Consider the following 22,022-nt stretch of genomic DNA (forward strand, 5'->3'; position numbering starts at 1 on the left):
CCAGGGGACAAACAGCTGCCTACAAAAGGAGAGGCCCTGGCTGGGATGTAGCCTTCTTAGGGAAATACAGCACAAGAGAGGTGCTGATAGTCCTGTGGGGGAGGCAATGAGATAAGGTAGGTGCTGGAGCTCCTGGCATACAAGGGGAGGCTGAAAGAGCTGTTTCTTTCAGACTGGAGTAAAGGAAAGTTAGGAGGTAACCAATCACTCTTCGGCTTTTTTTTCCCCTTTGGTGTGGAGGGCTACAAAGAAGTGAGAGCCAAATTCTTCTGATGGATACACAGTGAAATGCCTATGAAATTTGCAAGAAGGGAAATTGGGACTAGATAAAGGGAAAACCTCCTCCCTATAGTTCAGCACTGACACATGTTTCAGAGGGCCTGGGGAATCTCCTTACCTTGAGATGGTTAGAAACTGCCTGGCCAAGGCCCCAGGCAGCCTCATCTAGGTCTGGAGCTAGCCCTGCTGTTAGCAGGGGTTTGAAGTCTAGACCTCCAAACATCTCATCTGGATCTTCCTGTGAAACTCTTACTCTAAAAACTGGGCTCTAATGGAGCCCCACTTCCCTTTTGACACACAGCATACAGTAGTCTCCTCGACGGAAGGAATAAGGAAGCAAGTTATAGCTGATTCCACACCCAGATACACAATGCTCTAATATGCTGATTTTTGCCTACAGAGAGCTTCATAATGTCCTCCTGCCAACCTGTCCAAGCTGTCTGTATTTAGTCTTCAAGCAGCAGAGACAAATACTCTTCTTTTGATTAAGCTGCACTGCACCTCAAAGGAATTACCCAGCACCCAAATTTTTGGACTTCTTGTGAGATGTTCATCAAAACAGTGTCCCTGACAGCCTCCTGTATGAAAGATATGGGTTTCTCAAGGTTGGACAACATCCCACTGTTCTTGAGACAGACAAGAGCATACTAGAGAAATTCAGTAGCTCTTCGTCATTAAGGCTTTTCTCTGCACTCTGCAACAAGCCTAATTCAGTGACACCTCCCCTTCCAGCTCATTTATGGGTGCACACATGTATTTGGAAAAAAAATGGAAAAATTCTGCAGGCTTTGGGGGGGCAAGGGGGAAGAGGCAGCATCTAATGTTGAATTATCCCTTTAACAGCTGTACATTGCTCTGCAAATGTAATTTAAACAGAGTATGATTTGAGAGGTAAAAGAAAGCAAATCCCACAAATGTTTCCATTCACAGATAGTGTCACGTTGCCAGCCCATCCCCGCGCTGTTACTCGTACTCCGGCTGCATTCACGTTACAGCTCAGCAATCTGATGGAGACATCAGCTCGTACAAGAGGAGTGCTCAGGTGCCGGATCAGCCGAGGGCTTGGGCATTCCTACCACAGAGAAACCGCAACCAAATCTCTGCGGCTGAGCCAAAGGGAAAGCAGCACATGCATCTTCGGATGCACTGGATGAGGACAAATATTTGCAGTGCCCCAAACAAACATGCCACCATCACGTATTCCTTCTGTACATTGTGCCAGCAGTGACGAACTCTTTTGATTTGGAAAAGGCACCAAGGTGGGGTACTGCCATGGCGGGATGTGCTCCCATCCCCTCAGGGCTTTCACGGTGTGTTCCCGTCCCCTCAGGGCTTCCACGCACCTTCCCTGACACAGGGACGTGGCGACGCCTCCCTGGCAGAAACTCTTGCCTGACAAATTCTTCATGGACACCACTTCCCTGCTGTTGCAGCCTGGCTGCATTTAAATAGGCAACGCCAGCTACCTTGGGCGCTTAATTGCCTTCCTTGCGCAGAAAAAGACGAATGGAAGGGGCGGGGGGCAGGGGTGATGCTCTTGGGAATATGGAATGTAACAAAGTTTTGTTGGTTTTTTTTTCCCAAAAAAACTGGCCCTGATTGCTAAGCAGTAGCCATACTGTTCACAAAACCCCAGTATCTAAAACAAAGGAGCAGTGAGGTGTACAGCGGGAAAAGACAGCCCACTGGCTGTACCCAAAATGCACATTCCTGCAGGCAAACAGCGCTGTCACGCACAGATCCGCTTTTGCGGGAGGCAGGACCGCGGGGAGGGGACTGGGGGCCCACAGGACCCGCGGGGTGGCGGTGCCGCCGGGGGGGACGCGGGGCGGGGGAAGATGGAGCGGAGCCTTCCCTGGCGGCACCGGACTACAGCTCCCAGAGAGCACGGGCGGGAGCCGCGCTGCAGCCGGGGCAGCAGCTATTCCTGCCGCTGGGATGTGTGCTGTGTGCGCTGGTGATGCCCTGGAAACCAATCCTGTCTCCAGCCTCACATTCTCCCTCCCACCCTCTTCTCAGTTCTGGGCATGTGTGCCAAAGTCTTTGTCTTCCCTTCTTGGACTTAGTCCTTAATCTATGCTGTTTTGTAAAGGATCAGCAGTGAAATGGCAGTGGTTTAAAGTTTTGTCTTTGGGTTTTAAAGTCTGCGTTAGGACACAGTTCAGGGGGATTGGGACTTGCTGAGCAACCTCAGAAACAAACTCAGACAAGAGTTAAGCAAGGGTCTGTAAACTTTCTTTGAGGAGGTGGGGCAGGAGCTGAGTGTGCCCAAGAACATAGTAGGGCTACTGATGTGAATATAATGGTGGGCAAGGTGGTTTTATCATTTATTCTCCAGTTGTATTTCTCACAGTAGCACCCCCAACCCCCCACCTTCCTTTGAGTCAGTGCAGAACAAAGCTGTTTGTTGAGCAAGCGCTGGGATTTGTTGGCACCCAGGCCTGCTGGGGCACTGGCTGGAGCACAGGCAGCCTTCCCCAAGTACTGCTGAGTTGGCCCTGTGAAAAAAGATGGAGCTGAGAGAGACTACCCACCTCACCTACACCTCCAGTCAGTGCCCTACAAACCCCTTTTGGGGGAGGACAACCAGCGTTTTCTCTCTCAAAGACTTGCCATTTCTTGTCCACTTGTCCACCACCTGAGTCCAGCAGACAGACGGCTGGGGGCCCACCCTGAGGCCTTGACATCAGTGGAAGGCACGATTAAAGTCCCTGCACAGCAGATCTTCATGCAACACGGTTTGGTGAAGATGACAGGGGCAAGTCATCACACATGCCTTCCCTTTGGTGCTTCCCAGCTGGTGGCCAACAGACCAGTCTGGCTGTGGGACAAAGCTGCGAAAGCAGGTGAGGGTAGCTGGGCCTTTTCTTCCCCTTGCCAGTCCCCTCTGCCTTTTTTTTTTTGTTGCCTTTCTGTGTGAGCATCTCCTGTTCTGGTGGCAAAATGTCCCCACTTCTCCAGTACTGGCATAAGATAAACATCAGGCCAAGTCAGGCAACTCAGGTGTGAAACACATTTTAATAGAGTTTAGGGATCTGTAGTTTGTCTGTTGCTCAGCTGAGCAGGGGCTGTCCAGAAGGTGAAGCAGACATCATGGGCGGAGGGGAGGGTGAAGGAGAGCAAGAGGGAAGGGAACAGAGAGAGAAAGGTCACAAGAAGCAGATGAGAGCGTGGGTTTGTTCACGGATGTGCTTTAATCTATTGCCCCACAGTACTGTGTGCTGAGCCAGACACTGACAGCACGCACACACACAGCCAGGGTGGGACAGCAGTGCCACAGACTGACAGCACACACACACCACACACACACACACACACACACAAGCAGGGTGGGACAGCAGTGCCACAGACTGACAGCACATGCACACACACACACACACACACACACACACACCCAGGGTGGGACAGCAGTGCCACAGACTGACAGCACACACACACACACACACACACCCAGGGTGGGACAGCAGTGCCACAGACTGACAGCACACACACACACACACACCCAGGGTGGGACAGCAGTGCCACAGACTGACAGCACACACACACACACACACCCAGGGTGGGACAGCAGTGCCACAGACTGACAGCACACACACACACACACACACACACACAGCAGCGTGGGACAGCAGTGCCACAGACTGACAGCACACACACACACACACACACCCAGGGTGGGACAGCAGTGCCACAGACTGACAGCACACACACACACGCACACCCAGGGTGGAACAGCAGTGCACCTCAACACCAAGCTGCTGGCAAGCACAGCCCAACACAGCACAGCCCAAGCCAACACTGGCAGGGCTCAGTGCAGACACGCGCCTGGGGCACAGGGACACCGTAGGCCAGGACACAGACACACATCCACACACGTGCACAACGAGAGCGAGCGCTGGCAGCACCCGGCTGGACGCGGCCGCGGTGTCCGAGCACACGGATGGTCATCGCACATGCTTTGGCACCAGGGAACACGCTGGGCACCCGCTCCTGTGGTGTGGCACACGAGCAGAGTGGCCCAGGCGAGGCCCTGCACAAACAACAGAGACACACAATGCCTGGGTCCAGGAATGCTTATGACCCCACAGCAAGGGACAGGGTGTGGGCTGCTCTCTCATCCTTTGCCTGGGTACATCTAGCCAGGGACACCTGAACTCGAGGGGTTTCGAGGTGAGAGGAAACCAGGTGACAGAATGGGGAGAAAGAGCAAAAAAGGGAGCAGAGGAGGGAAAGGGGGGTTCAGAGTCTGTGAGGTGGGAAAGAGCAGCAGGGTGGCTGTGCCCTGGGGACGATGTTCAAAGAACACTTGGGTTGCGGAAGTTGTGTCCAGCGAAGCGTGCTTCATCGCCAAGCTCTTCCTCAATCCTGCAGGAGAGAGACAGCACACATCAGGCCCTTGCAGTGAGGGAGCATTGGAGGCACCAGGGTGCTGGAGAGGCAGCTCATGAGCAGGAAGCTAACATGTACCCAAGAGCTCAGCTCCTGCCAGCTGCTGTGACTGCAGGGCTGCACCCTCATGCCAAGGAGGAGGAAAGGAGTCTGCCCCAGAGGCCTTCCCAGGGATCCTACTGTCATCTCTGTACCTTGTCGTTGTAACATTTCACCCACAAGCTCCATCCACCCTCGGGCTTTCAGCTTCTCCCACCCAATTGGTCACTCCCCTATTCTCTCTTCTGCATTCCCAGCCCTGGAGCCCCTTACCTCATGAGCTGGTTGTATTTAGCCAGGCGTTCAGACCTGCAGGGAGCACCCGTCTTTATCTGTAAAGCATTCCCCAAAGCAAACACTGTAAGACACTGTTATGATTTGTACCAGTTCCTCATGACAGGGCAGGGGATTCTGTTTTGGCACCCCTTTGCTTTCCTCCAGGCCTGTGCATGGCCTGGGTTTCACCTACCTGCCCAGTGCACAGTCCTACAACCAGATCAGCAATGAAGGTGTCTTCAGTCTCCCCAGACCGGTGGCTCACCATCACACCCCATCCATTCTCCTGGGCCAACTTGCAGCTGCAGGGAGTGAGAAATGCAGTCAGCAGCTCCTACTCCTACAATTACCACCTGCACAGGGTAAGATTCAGGCACACTCTGCTCCCACTCTCAGCATCCTACACTTTGGTAGAAACAGAAGTCTGTTCACTCAGTGCATGGCGTGACACCTGGCTGTGGTTCATCACCAGCCCATTCACAGGACAGCAAGGGCAGTGGGCTGGACTCACGCTTGGATGGCCTCTGTGACAGATCCAATCTGGTTGACTTTGAGCAGGAGGCAGTTGCAGGCTTTCTCTTCAACAGCCCGCTCGATGCGCTTGGGGTTTGTCACTGTCAGGTCATCTCCCACTATCTGAATCCCCACATTGGCAGTGAACTTAGACCAGGCCTCCCAGTCATCCTGGTCAAAGGGATCCTCAATGGAGACCACTGAAAGGACAACCAAAGAGGCACGAGTCAAAGCTGCCTCCCTTCCCACCCTAAAACACAGAGGGTTTGTGCCTGGTCAGTGTGTGCAGCACCAGTGCTGATTCCCTGTGGCCCCACACAGCAGCTCACCTGGGTAATCCCGTACAAAGCTTTGGTAGAGGTCTCCCAGCTCATCTCCAGAAATGTAGCGGCTTGGGTCGTCTGGGGACTTGAAGTCCAGGTCGTATTTGCCGTCGCGGTAGAACTCGGAGGCTGCCACATCCATGCCAATGACGATCTTGTCCGTGTAGCCTGCCTTGTCAATGGCTTCCTTGAGCAGCTCCAGAGCTGAGGGGAGAATGCAGTCAGGAGAGTCAGCCCATGCAGAGAGCTCTGCCTCTTGGTGGGAGCCTCCCTTGGGAAGGGCCCTAGAGCCACTGGGAGTCTGGTGGTGTGATGGAGAATTAGAAGGAAGCCCAGAACACAACAGAAATGCCAAGGAGCTATAGGGGCTGTGTCCAAAGGGACAAGGAGGAATTAAAATGTGATTCCACAGCTCAATGACAAGTTTGTGGAAAGCCTTGTAAAAGCATGCACATGCATAAAAGGTTTGTATGGAAAGGCTGTGACAGATCAAGGCCACCCCAAGGAAAAGGAGCTCAGAAACATTCCCTAACATAGAAGGTCAATGATATTTATGTATCATCTTTTGAATCAGTCCAGGAAATGCTGAGAGCTGGGCACAGGAACCCATAGCATTGCAGGCAGGGGTACCCCATCTCTGTAGGGCTCTCACCTTCGCTATTTTCCAGGATATTGGGAGCAAAGCCTCCCTCATCACCCACATTGGTAGCATCTTTGCCATACTTCTCCTTGATGACACTCTTGAGATTGTGATAGACTTCAGCCCCAATGCGCATGGCATCGCGGAAGCTTTCGGCTCCCACAGGCAGGATCATGAACTCCTGCATGGCCAGTTTGTTGCCTGCGTGGGAACCTCCATTGATCACGTTGAAAGCCTGGAAGAGTCCATAAGAGAGTCAGAGCTGAAGGAACCGGTCTTGGCACTCCCGAGAGGTGGCTCTCAGATGTGTCACCATGCCCACACATGCCACATCCCACAGGGTAACGTAAGCACATCAGCTTCAACCATCCAAGCAAAGACACATAAGCCTGGAGTCTTCCCTCCAGAAGTGGCTCAAACCACATGGTTAGGGAAGATTTTCCCACCTCTTTCCCTCTCAGAGATCTCCTGAGTTATGTGTGTTTATCTATGCTCTGTTTATCTGTACGTGTCTATCAACAATGCTGTCAGTCTCTCTTCCAGGACCTTTCTTCTTGATCCTGAGAAAATTTTAGCATCCTCAACTCCCTTTGGGAAAGAGTTTCTCAAGGCAGGTTCCCCTTGGTGTGAAGACCCATATGCCCTTGTTTTGAACTGTGCCCCAGAGGGTTCACATGATGCCCTCTGCTTCCTGTGCAAAGAATGAGATCTTCAGTCAGCCCCCCACAACCTCTCCTCTATCCTCCTCAGGCTCCTTTTTTCCCATTGAAACTTGACAAATCTCAGGCCTTGGTTTGCTTCCCTGACAACTGCAGTGCACTCAGCTGATGTTTCAATCCCATATCCCTTCCTTATCTACCACCCAACACCTCTCGAGCTTCTTTTGGGAACAACACTCTTTTGGAGTTTCTGAAGGTGAATGTCAAGGAGGGAGGAGTCTTACTGGCACGGGCAGGATGAGGTCGGAGTTGCCGGCCAGGTCAGCGATGTGCCGGTACAGGGGCACATCCTTCTCTGCAGCTCCCGCCTTGCACACGGCCAGCGAAACTCCCAGGATAGCGTTGGCGCCAAACTTGGCTGTGGGCAAAGGAGGAGATTGACTTTTCAGGTGGCAACATCCTGCCTGGTGGGTGTGTGCCCTTGCCAGCCCAGCCTTGGGCTCACCACAGCTTGGGCAGTGCCCCCCACTCCAGCCCTGCAGCCTCCCATGCCCGTAATTTCCCAGCCAAAAAGAGGGATGGATTACATTTGTTCTCTGTGCCGTCCATCTCAAGCATCAGATTGTCTATCTTCTCTTGATCCACAACAGAGAGGCCCTGCAAGAAGGGAACAGCTCCTGAGAAGGGGATGATTGGAAAAGCTGCTGGCTCTGGTGTGCGGGAGAGGAGGCATTGATGGAGAAGCTGGGGGTAAAAGGACTTTTTCAGCTTGTGGGGGAACATATACACACAAAGCTCTGGAAACTGGTGCCGTGGGATTTAGTCAGGTTAGGTAACCCTGATGGTGTTTCTGCAGTGCAGTGTGGATCTACCCATGGTGGAGAGGGGGGTCAGCTGCAGCCCAGGCAAGGCCACGCATTGCTGGGGACACAGGACACCCCTGGGGGGTTTCCCAGCCTTTTGGCAGCTTCCAGGGAGCTTTGTGGTGGTGCTGTGGTCACACAGAAGCTAGGCAGAACAACAGAACATGCTCAACCTCAAGCAAGCAAATGTAGACTGGATGGAGCCATCCCCAGGAGTGAGGTGGAGAGCAAGATTAGACCCAACACAGGCAACTCTCCACCATGCTGGTTATTTTTCAGGGGCAGAGAGAACTGTGCTCTCAGCCAGAGCCAGCCATGGGCTGCATGGTGTGTAATACGTGGCTTTGGCTCAGCTCTCCTCAAAGCAGGCTCCAGGTCTTCAGGTGTAAACAGGCTGCAGATGTGACACCACTGCTCTGCAAGCTGTGCCAGACCCTGCACGGTACAACCATTGCTCATCACACCAGGATGAGGCCACAGACGTGTGGCTGTGATTCAGTGCTTGAGGGGGAGCACAGCTGAAGGAGGGGGTGAGCTCTACAGGGAGCACCGAGGGGACGGGTTAGGCTGCACAGATGCTGCGGTGGACCAGGAAGAGTTAAATCCTTTCCTCCCAGAGAAAAGATTGCTGTGGACACACACAGGCATGGGGGGCAGGAGGGGTGTGCCCAGGTTCACAGAGAGCATCACTGTGTCTGTTAACCCAGTGAGATGAAGAGAGCAGAGACAGAGATCAGGGGACAGAGATGGACCAGAGTAAGCGTTGGACAAGGGAGAACAAAGAGAAATCCTTACAGAGCCCACGAGAGCTGGGGCGACAGTGCTGTTGATATGGTCCACGGCCTGCAGGACCCCTAAAGAAGGGAAGAGGCAGAGAAAGAAAGAGAGAGAGAGAGAGAGAGTGAGGCAGAGAGAAGAGTGGAAAGAGGGAGAGAGAGGACCGATAGAGAGACTGAGAGGGGGAGACAGCAAGGGAAGATCGAGGCCTGATCTTTCACTTTATGCTAGCTCTGTGCCTCTGTGGTCTCCCTGAGGGACACATCTGTGTCACACCAGTGGGTGGGCAGTGCCCTCCAGCAGAGCCCCACACACAGGATGAGCTGTGGAGCCAGCATTTCCCCACCTTTTCCAAGGAAACGTGACTTGTCATTGTCTCGCAGCTCCAGCGCTTCGTAGATACCAGTGGACGCTCCACTGGGGACGGCTGCTCGAAACATGCCTGGGAAACAGCAAAACAGGGGTGAGAGACAAGCAGAGGGTGAAGAGGAGAAGCCCTCATGCGCCTGCTTCTGCCCTGCTTTCATAGGGAAGGATGCAGCAACTGCTTGTGCAAATGGATGGCCCTGCTGGCTGGCTGCTCATGGCTGGTCTCCCTAGAGGGGGAGCACCTCAGTGGAAGAAATAAATGGCACCCAGGGCTTCCAGGCTGAGGAACTTGGATATCAGGCACCCAGAGATTCACACTGATCCCAGAACTATGTGTGATGGGTGGAAGTTCCTCAGCCCTCCTCCTAGTTCGAGAAGCAGCCTGACTCACAGCCACCCTCAGCTTCCTCCCCCTCAGACTGAGGTTTCTGCCTCACTGAAGAAGGAAGACGATGGTTGCGTGCCTGCTCTGGCCTCTCACTGCTCCTCATCCCCTCAGCCCAAGCAGTTTTGGGCCCCATGCAAATGCAGCTCCTCCAGCTGAGCCCCACACATGAACATAGCTGCACAGAGATCTCAGGAACAAAGCTTTACCCCTGCCATGAGCATGTCCATAGATGTGCTACCAAACCTCTACAGTGCCCCAGGACTAAAAGCACAGCTGCAGCAGGGGTACCATGAGAAGGTGCAGACATTTATGATAAAAACACCTTCAGTCCCTGCTACGGGCGGGCACGTGGCTCAGCTCACATGCAGGACAGCCAGCTGTCTTTTTTTTATTTGCCTGGCACGTGTGCACAGTTGCTGAGCACAGGCAGAGTTTTGGTCTCTGCCTCTTCCCCTGACTTGTTCACCGGTGAGGAGCCTCCATGCTCTTGGTGTGCCAGGCTGCTGCACAGCACCAGCTCTGCCAGGGTGGGCAGGGCTTGCCCTCCATCCCTTATCTCACCCTCATACCTTTGTGTGTGTAGAGGTCCACCTCAACGGTGGGGTTCCCACGGGAGTCCAGGATCTCACGGGCATGGATCCTCTCGACCGCCATGGTGAGTCTGTGGAGAGAACAGGATATGTTCAGCTCTGAGAGGCTCCAGGATGTGGTGCTCACACCTTCTATGTCTAGACTGACAGAGAGAAGGGAATTCAAGGAAAAATGACCTAAGAAATTTGGGCTAAAACTATTTCCCCTAGGAAATTTAGAAATTCACCCAGACTACAGGAATCTACGAACATTTTTCCAGGAACTGGCTATCTATTTGAATTTACTCTGTCCCTCTGCTGCAGCTGACAACTAGGAGCACTCTGCCTCTCCCTGCGTCACAGCACAGTGCCCGACACAGTCCTGGATGGCAGGGAACGGCAGCAGAGAGGGAGGGATCAGCTGGCACAGCAGGGAGGTGCCCCTGGCTCTGGTGTCAAGGACAGGGCAGCAGCTCCCGGCATCTCCTGTCCCCTTGCCGGGAGGCGAGGACAACGCCTGCCAGCCAGACAGCAAGTGGCTGCTGTGTCCCTGTGCAGCACAGGGGAGCCAGCACAGCGTGATGGGCAGGGCAGGGGGCAGCCAGCCAGGGGGCCCCAGCCCCTCTCCAGCCCACGGCAGGGGAGCCATCCCAGCCTGGCCGTCCCAGTCCCCAGCCATGTCCCCCCTGCCGAGTGCCTGCTCAGTGTCCCCGTGTCCCCATGAGCTGCTGTGCCAAGGCAGCAGGAGCATGGGGCCTGGCAGCCTGAGGAGCCATCTTGCTGAGGCCATGGTGCCTTAGACGTGGCAAAGAGGGCTCTGAAGGGAGGGGACACCTGGCCCAGCTGCCAACCCTTTGCTCTGCTCCTGAGGCAGGGAAGCAGATGAGGCTGGGCTGGTCTCTGTTGGGTGGGGGGGTGAGGAAGCCTAGCATTTTGGGGCACCTGGTTAAACCTGAAGTAGAAGACATGCTGGTGGGTAATGATGGCTGTTTGAAACAGCTTCTCTAGCTGCAGTTTGCTCTCCAGCGGTTCCAAACCAGCTCCTCATGCCACCTTCTCTTTCCCCTGGCTGTGGGGCTGTGCTATGCTGGGGTGCTGCAATGAGGCGTGTGTCTCCCCCAGGCTCCCAGCACTGCCAAGTTTTCCTCCCCTGGCTCCCACAGATGATTGCCTCAGCCCTGAGCAGGGCTGGCAGAGGCCAGAGTAGCCATGGAGCCCCAGCCAGGACATCCCCATGGCATGTCTGAGCAAGGGTACAGCCAGCCCAGGGCCTCAGCACCAGGGCAGGGGAAAATGAGCTTGAACCAGCACATCCCAGCACCAAGGGGAGCTGAGAAGCAGGATGGAGAAGCCGGAGCCAGCGCCCAACACCACCACCCCAGGAGGGTGGAAATCACAAGGGCGTGAGGAAATCGTGCTGCTGCTCTGAAGCTTCAGCCAGAGCTTCTCCTGTGGGGAGTTGTCAGTGACTCCAGGGTTCCCTGGAGTCTGCACAGGGCCCTCCACCATGTCCATCTGGGCTGGGATCCCCCATCAGCCGCTTTGGCAGTGCTCCTCACGCCATCTGGCACACGCCACAGGAACTTCCTCCAGAGTCGTGCCGGCGCAGCCAGCCGTGAGCTTCCTTTGCAGCAGTGTCCTGGCCCTGCCTCAACAGCCTCCACGGGGTACAGAGGGACAGGACCCCGCTTAAAGTCATCTTTGACAGCACAGCCTGTGCCAGATGCTGTGGCTCTCTGCTTATCTGGTCACGTTGCCCATGGTCACATCCCTGTGGCCACATCCACCTGCCCCTCTTGGAGCCAGACCCGGGGAAGCCAAATGACAAGCCCAAATCCAGCCTTGCCTGCCCCACCCCATCACTTACATGATCTTCTCTCCCTTGTAGTCCTTTAAGCCCTTTCTCCACTTCTGTTGCTGCCCCTTGTCCCCTGCGTTTGCTCTCTTTTGAACAGAAGCACCCTGAAATCCCTGCTATCAGCTGCACTGGCCTGAAAGGAGGTCAGAGGCGGATAAGCTGGGATAAGGGATTGGGATGGAGCCATAGCTGGGAAGCCACAGACCACATCCAGGAAGAGAGAGGGGGCTGTGCAGCCCCCATGAACAGGGGCTGGGCACCGTACGCTGAGAGGCTGGTGCTGCTGCAATGCCTTCCTGTGGAGCTGGCGCTGGCAGCAATTCCCTGTCCCTGCCGGGCCGGCACGGTGGAGACCTTTCCCACCAGTCCCGTGTGCTACTGCGATTCCCCAGGGCTGGGCACTGCTCCCAGGAAGCCCGCACTGCTGCAGTGTCGTGACTGATGCAGCTATTGCTTGCCTGTCACTCCTCTCCCTGCTCTCCCCCTCCCCTGTGGTGTGGGGCTGTGCAAATAGGAAAACATCCCCTTTTCTCCCTCCCTCCCTGCTCTCCCTGAGCGCCCGTGTTTATGTCAACACCTCGGGAGGCTGGGGGGGGGCCGCTCCGAGGCTGGATCCTTTCCCCAGCCGTGCCCAGACGGCAGGAGCGCTGCCTTCTCCCCACCAGCACCCCTCCCCCGGGGAAAGCTCCATCCCGCAGCACCTCCCGACAGTGCCCTTGGGAGCACCACCTATCCCCGTTGGTCGCCCCCCACTCCTGCAATTCCCTGGGCTCACGTCTGAAATGATGATTGCCGGGAGGGGAAAGGGGGGGCTTGGGAAGGAGGGAGTACCTGAAATTAAAATATGAAAGAAAAGTCAGAAGGATGGGGGTGAGGAGACAGAGGTGGGAGGAGCAGGGGGAGGAAGCGAAGGCAGTTGAGTTGTTAATGCCGCTCGCCGTGGTCTTTCTCCGCAGGGACCCCAAAGTGCGTGTGGGGTTTGGAGGGCACAAGGGGGGCAGCAGAAACATGCACGCAGTGAAGGGTGTGCTGGCCCTGGGGAGACACTTACCTTCCTAGGGCAGCGCTGGATGAAAAATTGAGAAAGTGCTGGTAGAAAGGAGAGAGGACGAAGCTGAGGAGGGATGCAGGACCTCAAGGGGAGATGATGTGTCCTCTAAGCCAACGGTGGCGGCAGCAGCAGGATGGAGACGCCCCTGATAGGGCCGGGACAGCAGCATGTGACCCAGAGCTGCGATGAGTCAGGATTTAGCAAAGCTTTGCAAACAGCACGTAGGGGATGGAGAGACAGAGAGAGGCAGGCAGCAAGGGATAGACGTAGACAGATGAGGGTGAGAGAGCCAGGGAATAGGAGTGGGTGTGCAGGATAAACAATCCCAGTCACTCCAGGCTCATTAATTATTTTTATTCAAATCAGAAAATCTTGCAGGGTTTTTGGGAATCAAATTGAACTGCAGGACCTGTAACTCTCCCCTTTCCCCTCTCAGTCCTACTGAGAATAGAACACAGTGCAGTGACTGCAAAAACACTGCAGTGCCTCAGGGCAACTTCCAGGACCAGGGTGGGTAGCACTCCTCTTTTCTCCAGAGGTAAAACGAGGTGAAGCTGGTACCTACAGCTCTCGCTTTCTCAGCCTCACAAACGAGGAAAGGCATCACTACATCCTGACAGCCTCTGGGAACAGGTGTTAAAAACGGGTCACTCGGGCACTGTATCCTCAAGAGATTCTTGCATTTCCTGAAGAAGGGAGGAGGGAGAAGTTAATGACTCCATGCCCAATGTCTCTTCCCCGTTCACTGCCCTCTTTTGCTAGTGGGGTCAGGAATGGCAGCAGGGTGGCACGCTGGCCACCACAACCAGGTTGCAAAGCCTGGCCTCTTTTTCAGCCTCCTGTGCTCTTGAGATTGACATCCCTAACCCTTCTCCTCATGTAATATAGTGGAGGAGAGGCTTTATCAGCATGCTTGGTCCTTTTTCTTTCTCTCCACCTCCTTCTCGTCCCTGCACAGCATTGTTCTCACCTTTTCTTTTTCTTTTTCCCCTCCTTGTCTGTCGGATTTTCTCGGCCTCTTCCCGCTCCTCTTCCTCGACTGTTTCCTTGTCGAGGCGCTGCAGCCGTGGCAGCCGGGACAGGACCTGCAGCCGGTAATCGGGTTCTTGGGCACACAGATTGTCCATCAGCACGAGCGCCTGCAGCATGGGCAGCACCTGCAGCTTTCCCACCTCCTGAAAGCTTTTGATCCCATTGCTCCTGAAGAAAAGGAAGCACAGAGAGCAGAGCAAGGAGACCCGTGCAAGTAGTGAAATCCCTTTGGAACAAGAAGTGGACATGACAGAAAAAGCAAAACTTAGCAGCATGAGGTACCATAGGCCTTAGACCACAGGTCTGTCACCTAAGATCCACCCAAGATCTGTCTGCAGCTCCCCAGACTGAGGCACAAAAAGGACATCTCCTCTGGATTCCTCCGTGCTTAGCCAGCCATTGAACTGTGTGACATCACCATGGCAAACACCGAGAACTAAAGGGCATTTGCAGGCAGAACACAGAGAACACAGAGAACTGACCTATGGCAAGGAATGAAAATCCTGAGGGGGGGGTATGAGAATGACTGGAGAGGCTGATATTTTCTAAGAAGCCCAGGAAAGGCCCTGGCTGTTACAGCCTGGACAGCTGCTGAACGCAAGTTAAGGATGGTAAATATCAACACATTCCTACCAGGTCTTCACCTTCCAAAAACACTCCCAGAAAATCCCAAAGAGCTAAATGGGAGTGCAGTCTGAGAAGGGATCTCTGGTCCCAGCACAGAGCAGGGAGGACCCACCGTAGATTGAGGTACTGCAGGCACTTCATGCTAGCAGAGAATCCATCCAGGGCCTCAAGCTTGTTGTCACGCAGGTGCAGAATCTCCAGCTGCTCAAACTCCTCAAGGCCTTCAAGGCTGCAAATGGTGTTCTTGGCCTGAGCACGAGGGAGGCAGGAAGAGAGAAGGAAAATGGGGACACACAGGAGAGGGAACAACAGTTACTTCTGGCCTTGAAATCTCTTTCTATCCTTCAGACCCCTACCACTCCTAACACAGCCTTGTCTGAAGCTCAATCAGATAGCTCAGAGTATTGGCCAAATGGGTTCTCAGAATTCAGATTCAAGGACCAAGAGTTTGCTGAAAAAGCATTTCCTGAAGCATTGCTTTGTGTCTGAGACAAAACCACCCCATGTGAACACTCCACTGCCAGCACAGCACCCCTTCCCATGGCAGTGCCAAATTTGAGCCTCAGAGAGCAACAGCATGGAGGGGAAAGCACACCTGAGCCTACAATTAATGTCTTTAAAGGATGAGTAACCAGCCCCTCTCAGTCACACAGTCCATGTAGTCCAGGCACCTTCCAGTAGCTGCTTCTCTTGTGGGGAAAATCTATGACCAAGAAGTCCCTTCACAGAATTCACAGAATGACTAGGTTGGAAGAGACCTTAAAGATCATTGAGTCCCACCCATGCCCTAACACCTCAACTAAACCATGGCACTGAGTGCCACATCCAGTCTTAAAACACATCCAGGGATGGTGACTCCACCACCTCCCTGGGCAGACCATTCCAGAACTTTATCACCCTTTCAGTAAAAAACTTTTCCTAATATCCAAACTATATTTCCCTTGGCACTGCTTAGGCCTGTGTCCTCTCGTTCTGTCAGCTGCTGCCTGGTGAAAGAGACCAACCCCACCTGACTACAATCATCTTTCAGGGAGTTGTAGAGAGTGATAAGGTCACCTCTGAGTCTCCTTTTCTCCAGGCTAAACACTCCCAGCTCCCTCAGTCATTCCTTACAGGGTTTGTGTTCCAAGCCCCTCACCAGCCTTGTTGCCCTCCTCTGGACACACTCAAGTGTCTCAATGTCCTTCCCAAACTGAGGAGCCAGAACTGGACACAGCACTTCTACTCCTCTGGGCTGTGTCTTACTTCAGGAAAAATTCCCCATCACTGAATTTCATTCACTTCACTGAGATGTGGATTCACGAAGCAGGGAAATGGAAGTTCTGAATTTCAGGTACTGGTTTCACAGCAGGATTTCGGCTGGAAAAGGCCACTAGAGGTCTCCTGCCCGAGCGGAGGCTCCCCGCAGTGCCAGCACCTACGCTCTGCTCTGTCGGGCTGCTCAGCGCCTTGTGCGGCCAAGTTTGGAGCATCCCTGGTAATTATCGGCTCCCCGCCACATTCTCCAGCCTGGAGCTGAGCAGGGCTTTCCTTGCCGACGTGCCTCGGGGCTGCAGTCGCTAATGATGCTGAGACCTGAATGGAAAATGGGGTGAGAGGTGCTCTTGTGCTCTCTCTTCCTCATAGGCATCCAAGCACTGACCTGGGCAATACCTGAGACTAAAAAAGGGGCACAGGCTGAACTGGTGGGATAGGAGAACACTTCAAGGCTGAGTCATTCAGGATGTGGACATTTTGTAGAGAAGGAGAATTCTCATAGAAACTGGACAAAGAAGAATCTGGACCAGCTGGGCCAAGTAAAAGGAGTAAGTAACACCAGGACAAAAAGAGGAAAGTTGGATAATTAGTGAAGGCAATGTGAGCAGATTTATCAGTCAGGAAGGATTAGGACATTGTACCTCAGAGGAAATCGTGAGCTGGTGTGGGTGGGGAGCTCACTTATCACTGGTTCACAAAAGGAATAGTAACCTCCCAACACTCTCTCTTTCTTCATCACTTCAGTGTGAATTGTTTACCAGCTCTAGTCTTGCCAGCACTAGCAGGACAATGCAGAATGAATGTTTTTCAGAGTTGTTCCATTTTTCTCCCCTAAATCAAACAACATTCTGTCTGACACGCCATCACCTTCCCTTGGATACCAGTTCTTCACCCAGATGTGATGCCACTGTCTTTCGTAAGAAAGTTACCACACATTGCCCATGATTTCCTCTCCCCTTCCTGCACACTCCACCTTCTTCAGGTTAGCCTTTGCCACCACTGCTGCACCATGAGCAGGAGCTAACACAGCCCTACTGTGACCCTCAAAAATGATGCAAGTGCCACATGGCACACACCCACTTGTAAGTCTTCCTAGCACATACCACTTTTTACATATGAAATTTCATCTGTGGCTATGTCATACATTAACCACACGTGGTTCAATTCCTTAAATTGAACCCTTTGTCTTGAACCCTGTCCTTGAGGAATCAGCTGCACTTACCCAAGGCTGAAATAACACCAAAGTCTTTACACAGAAACCAAAGCATTACTGGGGGAGATTTCCCTGCAAAAGGATTTAATGGGCAGGTAGACATGGGAGACAAATTCAAGCCCCACAGATTCTTGTGAGTCAGTTGTTCTAGTTTTAACAATCACCCCTTGCAACTTTCCTGTTTCACATGGGCAGCTCAGAAGCCCCTCAGTCATGCCAGGAACGTTCCCTCAGCAGAGATGCTCTGTTTGCTTCCCTGCAGTAACTCACTAAAGTGACTGGGCATGCTTTGAAATTCTGTATTGTATCTAGTGACTGATCCACTTCATCCATTCTTGGAGCACCTCCAGTCATAAAATCCCAGTTTCCCATCAGAAAATTTCAGGCAATCTCAGCAAGCAATCTCCTCAGTGTTTTCTGCCAGGGAATCTTGATGAAAAGAAGCCACATAGTTTTTCAAAGCCTTTATCATATTTAATTGCTTTTCAAGAGATAGTGACTCAGGACATCTGTTTAGTCTTTGCAAGCTGTAGCACAGTGTGATCCATGGGGCTAAGCAGTACATACTTTCTTCACTTGCATCTCTAGGAGTAAATGCTTCCTTGAAGTAATTGTTCATGATATTAAGAAACTGCTTCTCCTATCTTAGTTTCACTGCAATATTGAATCAATTTCTTTTTTGGCAGCTGTAGGTGTGAATCACATAATTGTGCTGGCTTTAAACCGGTGTTTGATTAGGCCCATCAGAGAAGAGAAAGAGGCATTGCCTCCCTTTGTCACCCAAAGAGCAAAGCTGTTGCTATGCCCAGTGACCTCCAGTGGTCCCAGGGCACAAGGAATACAAAGCCTGCCCAACACTGCCTGAAGGGAAAGGTGTCCCCTGCAGGAGGCTGTGAGGGAAGAACCTGATTCACTCAACATGGACTCCTCTGAGATTCCTGGTTCATGGCCACTCCCTTTGTGCTACCTGGGCTGCAGGTGCTGGGATCTGTCCCACTCCCCGGGCTGGTGATCCCTTACCAGATAGAGCTTCTTGAGCTTGGAAACGCCGAGCCCTGCTGTGGTGTTTATCTGGTTTCCTCGCAGCTCCAGGACTTGCAGGCTGAACAAATGGTCATGACTCAGGCCCAGCAGTGTCTCGATTTTATTTTCTGAGTGCCAGAGGAAGAAGAAACAAGAAAGTTAATCCCACCTTTCCAAGAGAGTGTCCCCACAAGACAGGTAGCCTATATCACCTTTCAGGCTGAGGTTGGCTAGGAGGGGGTGAGTAATGCCCTCAAAATCCACGATGTGGTTGCGATCAAAGCTGATGACTTGGAGGTAGGGCAGCTCCTGCATGCTGGCACTGGTGAGCAGATTCCTATCCACCTTCAGCCAAAGCAGCTGGGTTAGGCTGCTCAGGGGGGCCAAATCTTTCAGCTTGTTCTTTGACAAATCCACATACCGCAGGTGAATGAAGCGTTCAAGGAGGCTGATGTCTGTCAGGCCCCTGAGGGAGAGTGAATGTGAATAAAATATCTCTCATATTTCCCCCCTACCATCTTTTGGGTTGCTCCTTGCCACTACTGATGGGAGGGCAACCACCTCTCCTACTTCTCTACTGTCCTAGAAAGCCCTGCTGAGAAAAGGAAGAAAAAGGCAGGTGATAGGGACAGGCCTGTAAGTAAAGATGAATGACAAGATTGGACCTGCTTTCCTGGCAGAGGAAGGAGAGGAGTACTTATTCCCATTGAATTCTACCTGTCAGGACAGGCCACAACAAGAGCAGAGAAAAGGTTAAGTTTTGGGGAGGGGTTTGTTAGACAATAGTGTCAGCACAAAGGACTGTGTGGAAGGACTTTTCTAGTGGAAAAAATAGTGGTTGAGATACCCTATGAGGCTGCAGAAAGAAACAGGCTCCCTTAATGGGGCCTTACTTAGGTGGCTCTGCTGGGGAGGCCGAGGCTCCAAACTGTCCCAAGGCCATTGTGGCACAGTACTTACAGCTGTGTGCCTGTGTACTTACAGCTGCCTGCCTTAAAGGTTAGCAGCTGGGAGGACAGATGTCAATGGATATTTCTCAAAGTGCCTGTAGGGAGGTCACTCTGTTCAGCCCCCCTAGGAGGGCACAGTCCAGAGCGATGGGCAGGCTGCCCTCAGCCTGGGGGACACTGATGTTCCCAGCGGTGTGTCTGGCATGCTGGAGGCAGTGCCCAGCCAGGGCTGAGGATGGACAGGTTGTGCTGAGGCACGGACTGGAATCCAGGTGGCTGGAGAGCAGGGCCTGGATATGCCCCTTCCCTGCATGGCCAGTCACCAGCTTGTGGCACAGCGGCTCCATGGCCATGGAGTAAGGGGCTTCTGCCGGGTCAGGCATTGCACACTCACTTGTCTTTGGCTTCAAACTTCACATAGGCGTGGGCCAGCCCGTTGCCGGTCTTACAGAGGAGAGAGAGGCCCTCCTTGAAGTGTTCCTCCGTCAGGGGACAGGGAGGTGGCTCCTGGGAGAGAAGGAGAGAGCACAACGCCAGCGCTGGCCCAGCCACAGCCGGCCGGTGCTGAGGGCCTCCCCCTCACCTCATCTTCCTTCTCCTTCTCCTTCTCCTCATCCTCCTCCTTCTCCTCGCCCTCTTCCTTCTCCTCCTCGTCCTCCACGCTCCCGGGGCAAGCCGCGCTTGCCGCCTCCTGCGGCGCCCGCTGGCCGAGGCCCGGCCGCTGCCATGGGAACGGGGGCGGGCCCGCCGCTGTCCCCAGCGCCGCGGCCCCGGGGCTCGGAAAGCTCCGAGCGTGTCCCGCCCCCACCACCGGCGCTTTGCGATCCCACCGCACCTTCCCGGCTGGGTGACATCTGCGGCTGTTAGCGTAGGCAGAGAACCGAAGGATTTTTTCGGTGGGAAGGGACCGCTGTGCGCACCCAGCTCAGAACGGGGCGGGTTCAAAGTCAGGCAGGGCTGCACAGGGTGGTGGGCACTGGGGCGGTGAATGCCTAATTAATTAATTTACCCTCCAGTAAATGTTTAATTAACATGTTGACCAGAATTAGCCTTGGGCTCTGCATGAAGCCTCCCCGAATATGAGCATGTGGATGCCAGGAAAGGGTTTTCGGGGTGCACTGCTCCAGCTCCGTCCTCCAGGCTGTGGAGCTGGGAAGGGTTGAGCTTTCCCATGCCCTGCCGATGCCAACAGCACTGGGTGTTTACCAGCCAGGAATGCTACTCAGAGCTGATGGTCAGCAGTGGTTCGCAGTTAATCCAAAGTCCAAGGCTCTGCTCCCTTTCCCTTCAGTGCCCTTTGCTCCTTTGCAGTGCCTGGATAACGTTAGTGCTGGCTAAACTGGTCCAGGCAGAGCTGCTCACACAGCCATCAGCCATCGCCCTTCCTGCACAGCACCCTGCGCTCAGGGCTGCACGGCGAGCTGCCCCCTGCCTTGTCCTGCTAGGCTCCCCCGTGCCGAGCCCTTCTCCTGTGCTACACATCTGAAAGTCAATCTGAATTCACTCCCTGCTCATTATCACACAACCACAGATTGGTTTGGATTGGAAGGAACCTCAAAAATCAGCTTGTCTCAATCCCCCTGCCACCCATTAGACCAGGTGGCCAAGGGCTCCATCCAACCTGGCCTTGAACAGCTCCAAGGATGGGGCAGCCACAACTCCTCTGGACAACCTGTTTCAGTGCCTCACCACCCTCAGAGTAAAGAAATAATCTACATATGAACACTTCATTTCCTGCCTTTGCTTCCTGCCCTAAACATTCCCTAATTACAGATGGAAACACAAATCTTTAAACTAGAGAAATTTTATTTAGACTATATATATCCTAAACTTAATTATACTGATAATTAGGGAGGGTATGTGCTAAAAGCAGGCCCGCACACCCTCAGAGGAGCACAGGGTGACGATGGCAGGAGGGGGAGCCCAAGCAGCACCCGCCAGGCTGCTTCCAGGCCCATTTCGAGGGGCACAGGAGCACAGTGGCGGGTGGGAACCCAAATTAAGGACTCAGAGAAAGGAACACCCTGTCCAGCCCCATCCCAGGAGCCTCAGCCCCCAAGCACCTTTAGGATTAGGGGTGTAGCTGTCTTCAGAAGTGTGGGATACAGGACGAAATGCAGGGGAAGAGCATTTGGGGATTGCACAGGACTCATTAGGGAATGATTAGGGCAGGAACCAGGGGTGATCTAGGTCACACAGAGAAACAAATATAGCATACAGGAATAAAAAGGGCCAGTCATGTGTCAATGGTTTGTGATGATTTGTCCACGTCCTGCACCTGATCAGTGCAGCCTGTCGGGTCTTCTCATTAAACTCCTTTTGCACTTTGCCCTGCGTGAGGAACTCGTGGTCAGAGCACCACAGGGAGCTGCTGCTGGGGGCTGGAGAGGCCGGGATTGAGGGGCAGCCACTGGGCACTGCCTGAGCCCAGCTGCTGGAAGGAGACACCCTGTACACGTGTGTAAATACTTCTGTAAATACACAGAGGCTCACTAGGGCACCTCTGTCCTGCTCAGCTGGAGCAGAGTGGGATGAGGCTGCCAGTGCTGAGTGGGAGGGCTCTGCGTGGATAGATCTGTGTGGCCAGCCATGGCCATGTTTAAATGCAATATATTCAAAATCACAGAATATTCTGAGTTTAAAGGGATACCCACAAGGGCCATTGAGTCCAACATGTGTGTGTGGTGCCTTCTGGGAATACAAGCTCAGCCTGGCTATTGTTTGGGGCTGAGGATGCCTCCGCCATCGCAGCCTCTCTCAGGCTGTCACATCTGGCACAGTGCATTTTTCTCCAACAGCAACCTGTTTAACAGCCAACCACTACAATTTGCTGTGAGGATCTGGCATTATTTCCATTCCAGAAAGCTGCAGTCCTGCCAGGAAGCAGACAAAAAGAAGAGAAACAAGATCTGGCATTCCTGCTGATA

The 22,022-nt window shown here is 53.5% G+C and overlaps 2 protein-coding genes across 2 annotated transcripts; both read right to left on the reverse strand.

Moving 5' to 3' along the window:
• Nucleotides 1-3,278: 3,278 nt before the first annotated feature.
• ENO2 (enolase 2) lies at nt 3,279-13,137 on the reverse strand. Its single transcript, XM_036404339.2, has 12 exons — nt 12,994-13,137; nt 10,085-10,176; nt 9,105-9,200; nt 8,777-8,835; nt 7,706-7,775; nt 7,403-7,536; nt 6,472-6,694; nt 5,826-6,023; nt 5,495-5,696; nt 5,177-5,285; nt 4,981-5,039; nt 3,279-4,644 (listed from the first exon to the last, which is right to left on the reverse strand). The coding sequence occupies exons 2-12, from the start codon at nt 10,167-10,169 to the stop codon at nt 4,575-4,577; spliced, it is 1,305 nt and encodes a 434-aa protein (XP_036260232.1). The 5' UTR covers nt 10,170-10,176; nt 12,994-13,137; the 3' UTR covers nt 3,279-4,574.
• A 408-nt stretch (nt 13,138-13,545) lies between these two features.
• Nucleotides 13,546-20,472, reverse strand: LRRC23 (leucine rich repeat containing 23). The gene is made up of 8 exons (XM_036404295.2): nt 20,458-20,472; nt 19,679-20,005; nt 19,490-19,602; nt 18,358-18,611; nt 18,143-18,273; nt 14,765-14,901; nt 13,964-14,193; nt 13,546-13,679 (listed from the first exon to the last, which is right to left on the reverse strand). The coding sequence occupies exons 1-8, from the start codon at nt 20,470-20,472 to the stop codon at nt 13,660-13,662; spliced, it is 1,227 nt and encodes a 408-aa protein (XP_036260188.1). The 3' UTR covers nt 13,546-13,659.
• Nucleotides 20,473-22,022: the final 1,550 nt, after the last annotated feature.

Source organism: Molothrus ater, chromosome 2 (genome assembly GCF_012460135.2).
Source record: "Molothrus ater isolate BHLD 08-10-18 breed brown headed cowbird chromosome 2, BPBGC_Mater_1.1, whole genome shotgun sequence".
Taxonomy (NCBI): Eukaryota; Metazoa; Chordata; class Aves; order Passeriformes; family Icteridae; genus Molothrus; species Molothrus ater.

Coding starts and splice junctions, on each gene's coding strand:
- ENO2 (XM_036404339.2), bottom strand. CDS start 10,169: ATGGCGGTCGAGAGGATCCATGCCCGTGAGATCCTGGACTCCCGTGGG. Junction 5,286..5,494: donor GTCACAGAGGCCATCCAAGC/GTGAGTCCAGCC, acceptor CACTCCCTGCAG/CTGCAAGTTGGCCCAGGAGA. Junction 5,040..5,176: donor TAGGACTGTGCACTGGGCAG/GTAGGTGAAACC, acceptor AATGCTTTACAG/ATAAAGACGGGTGCTCCCTG.
- LRRC23 (XM_036404295.2), bottom strand. Junction 18,274..18,357: donor AGCCAACCTCAGCCTGAAAG/GTGATATAGGCT, acceptor TCTGGCACTCAG/AAAATAAAATCGAGACACTG. Junction 13,680..13,963: donor GGGAAAAAGAAAAAGAAAAG/GTGAGAACAATG, acceptor TCCCTTCTTCAG/GAAATGCAAGAATCTCTTGA.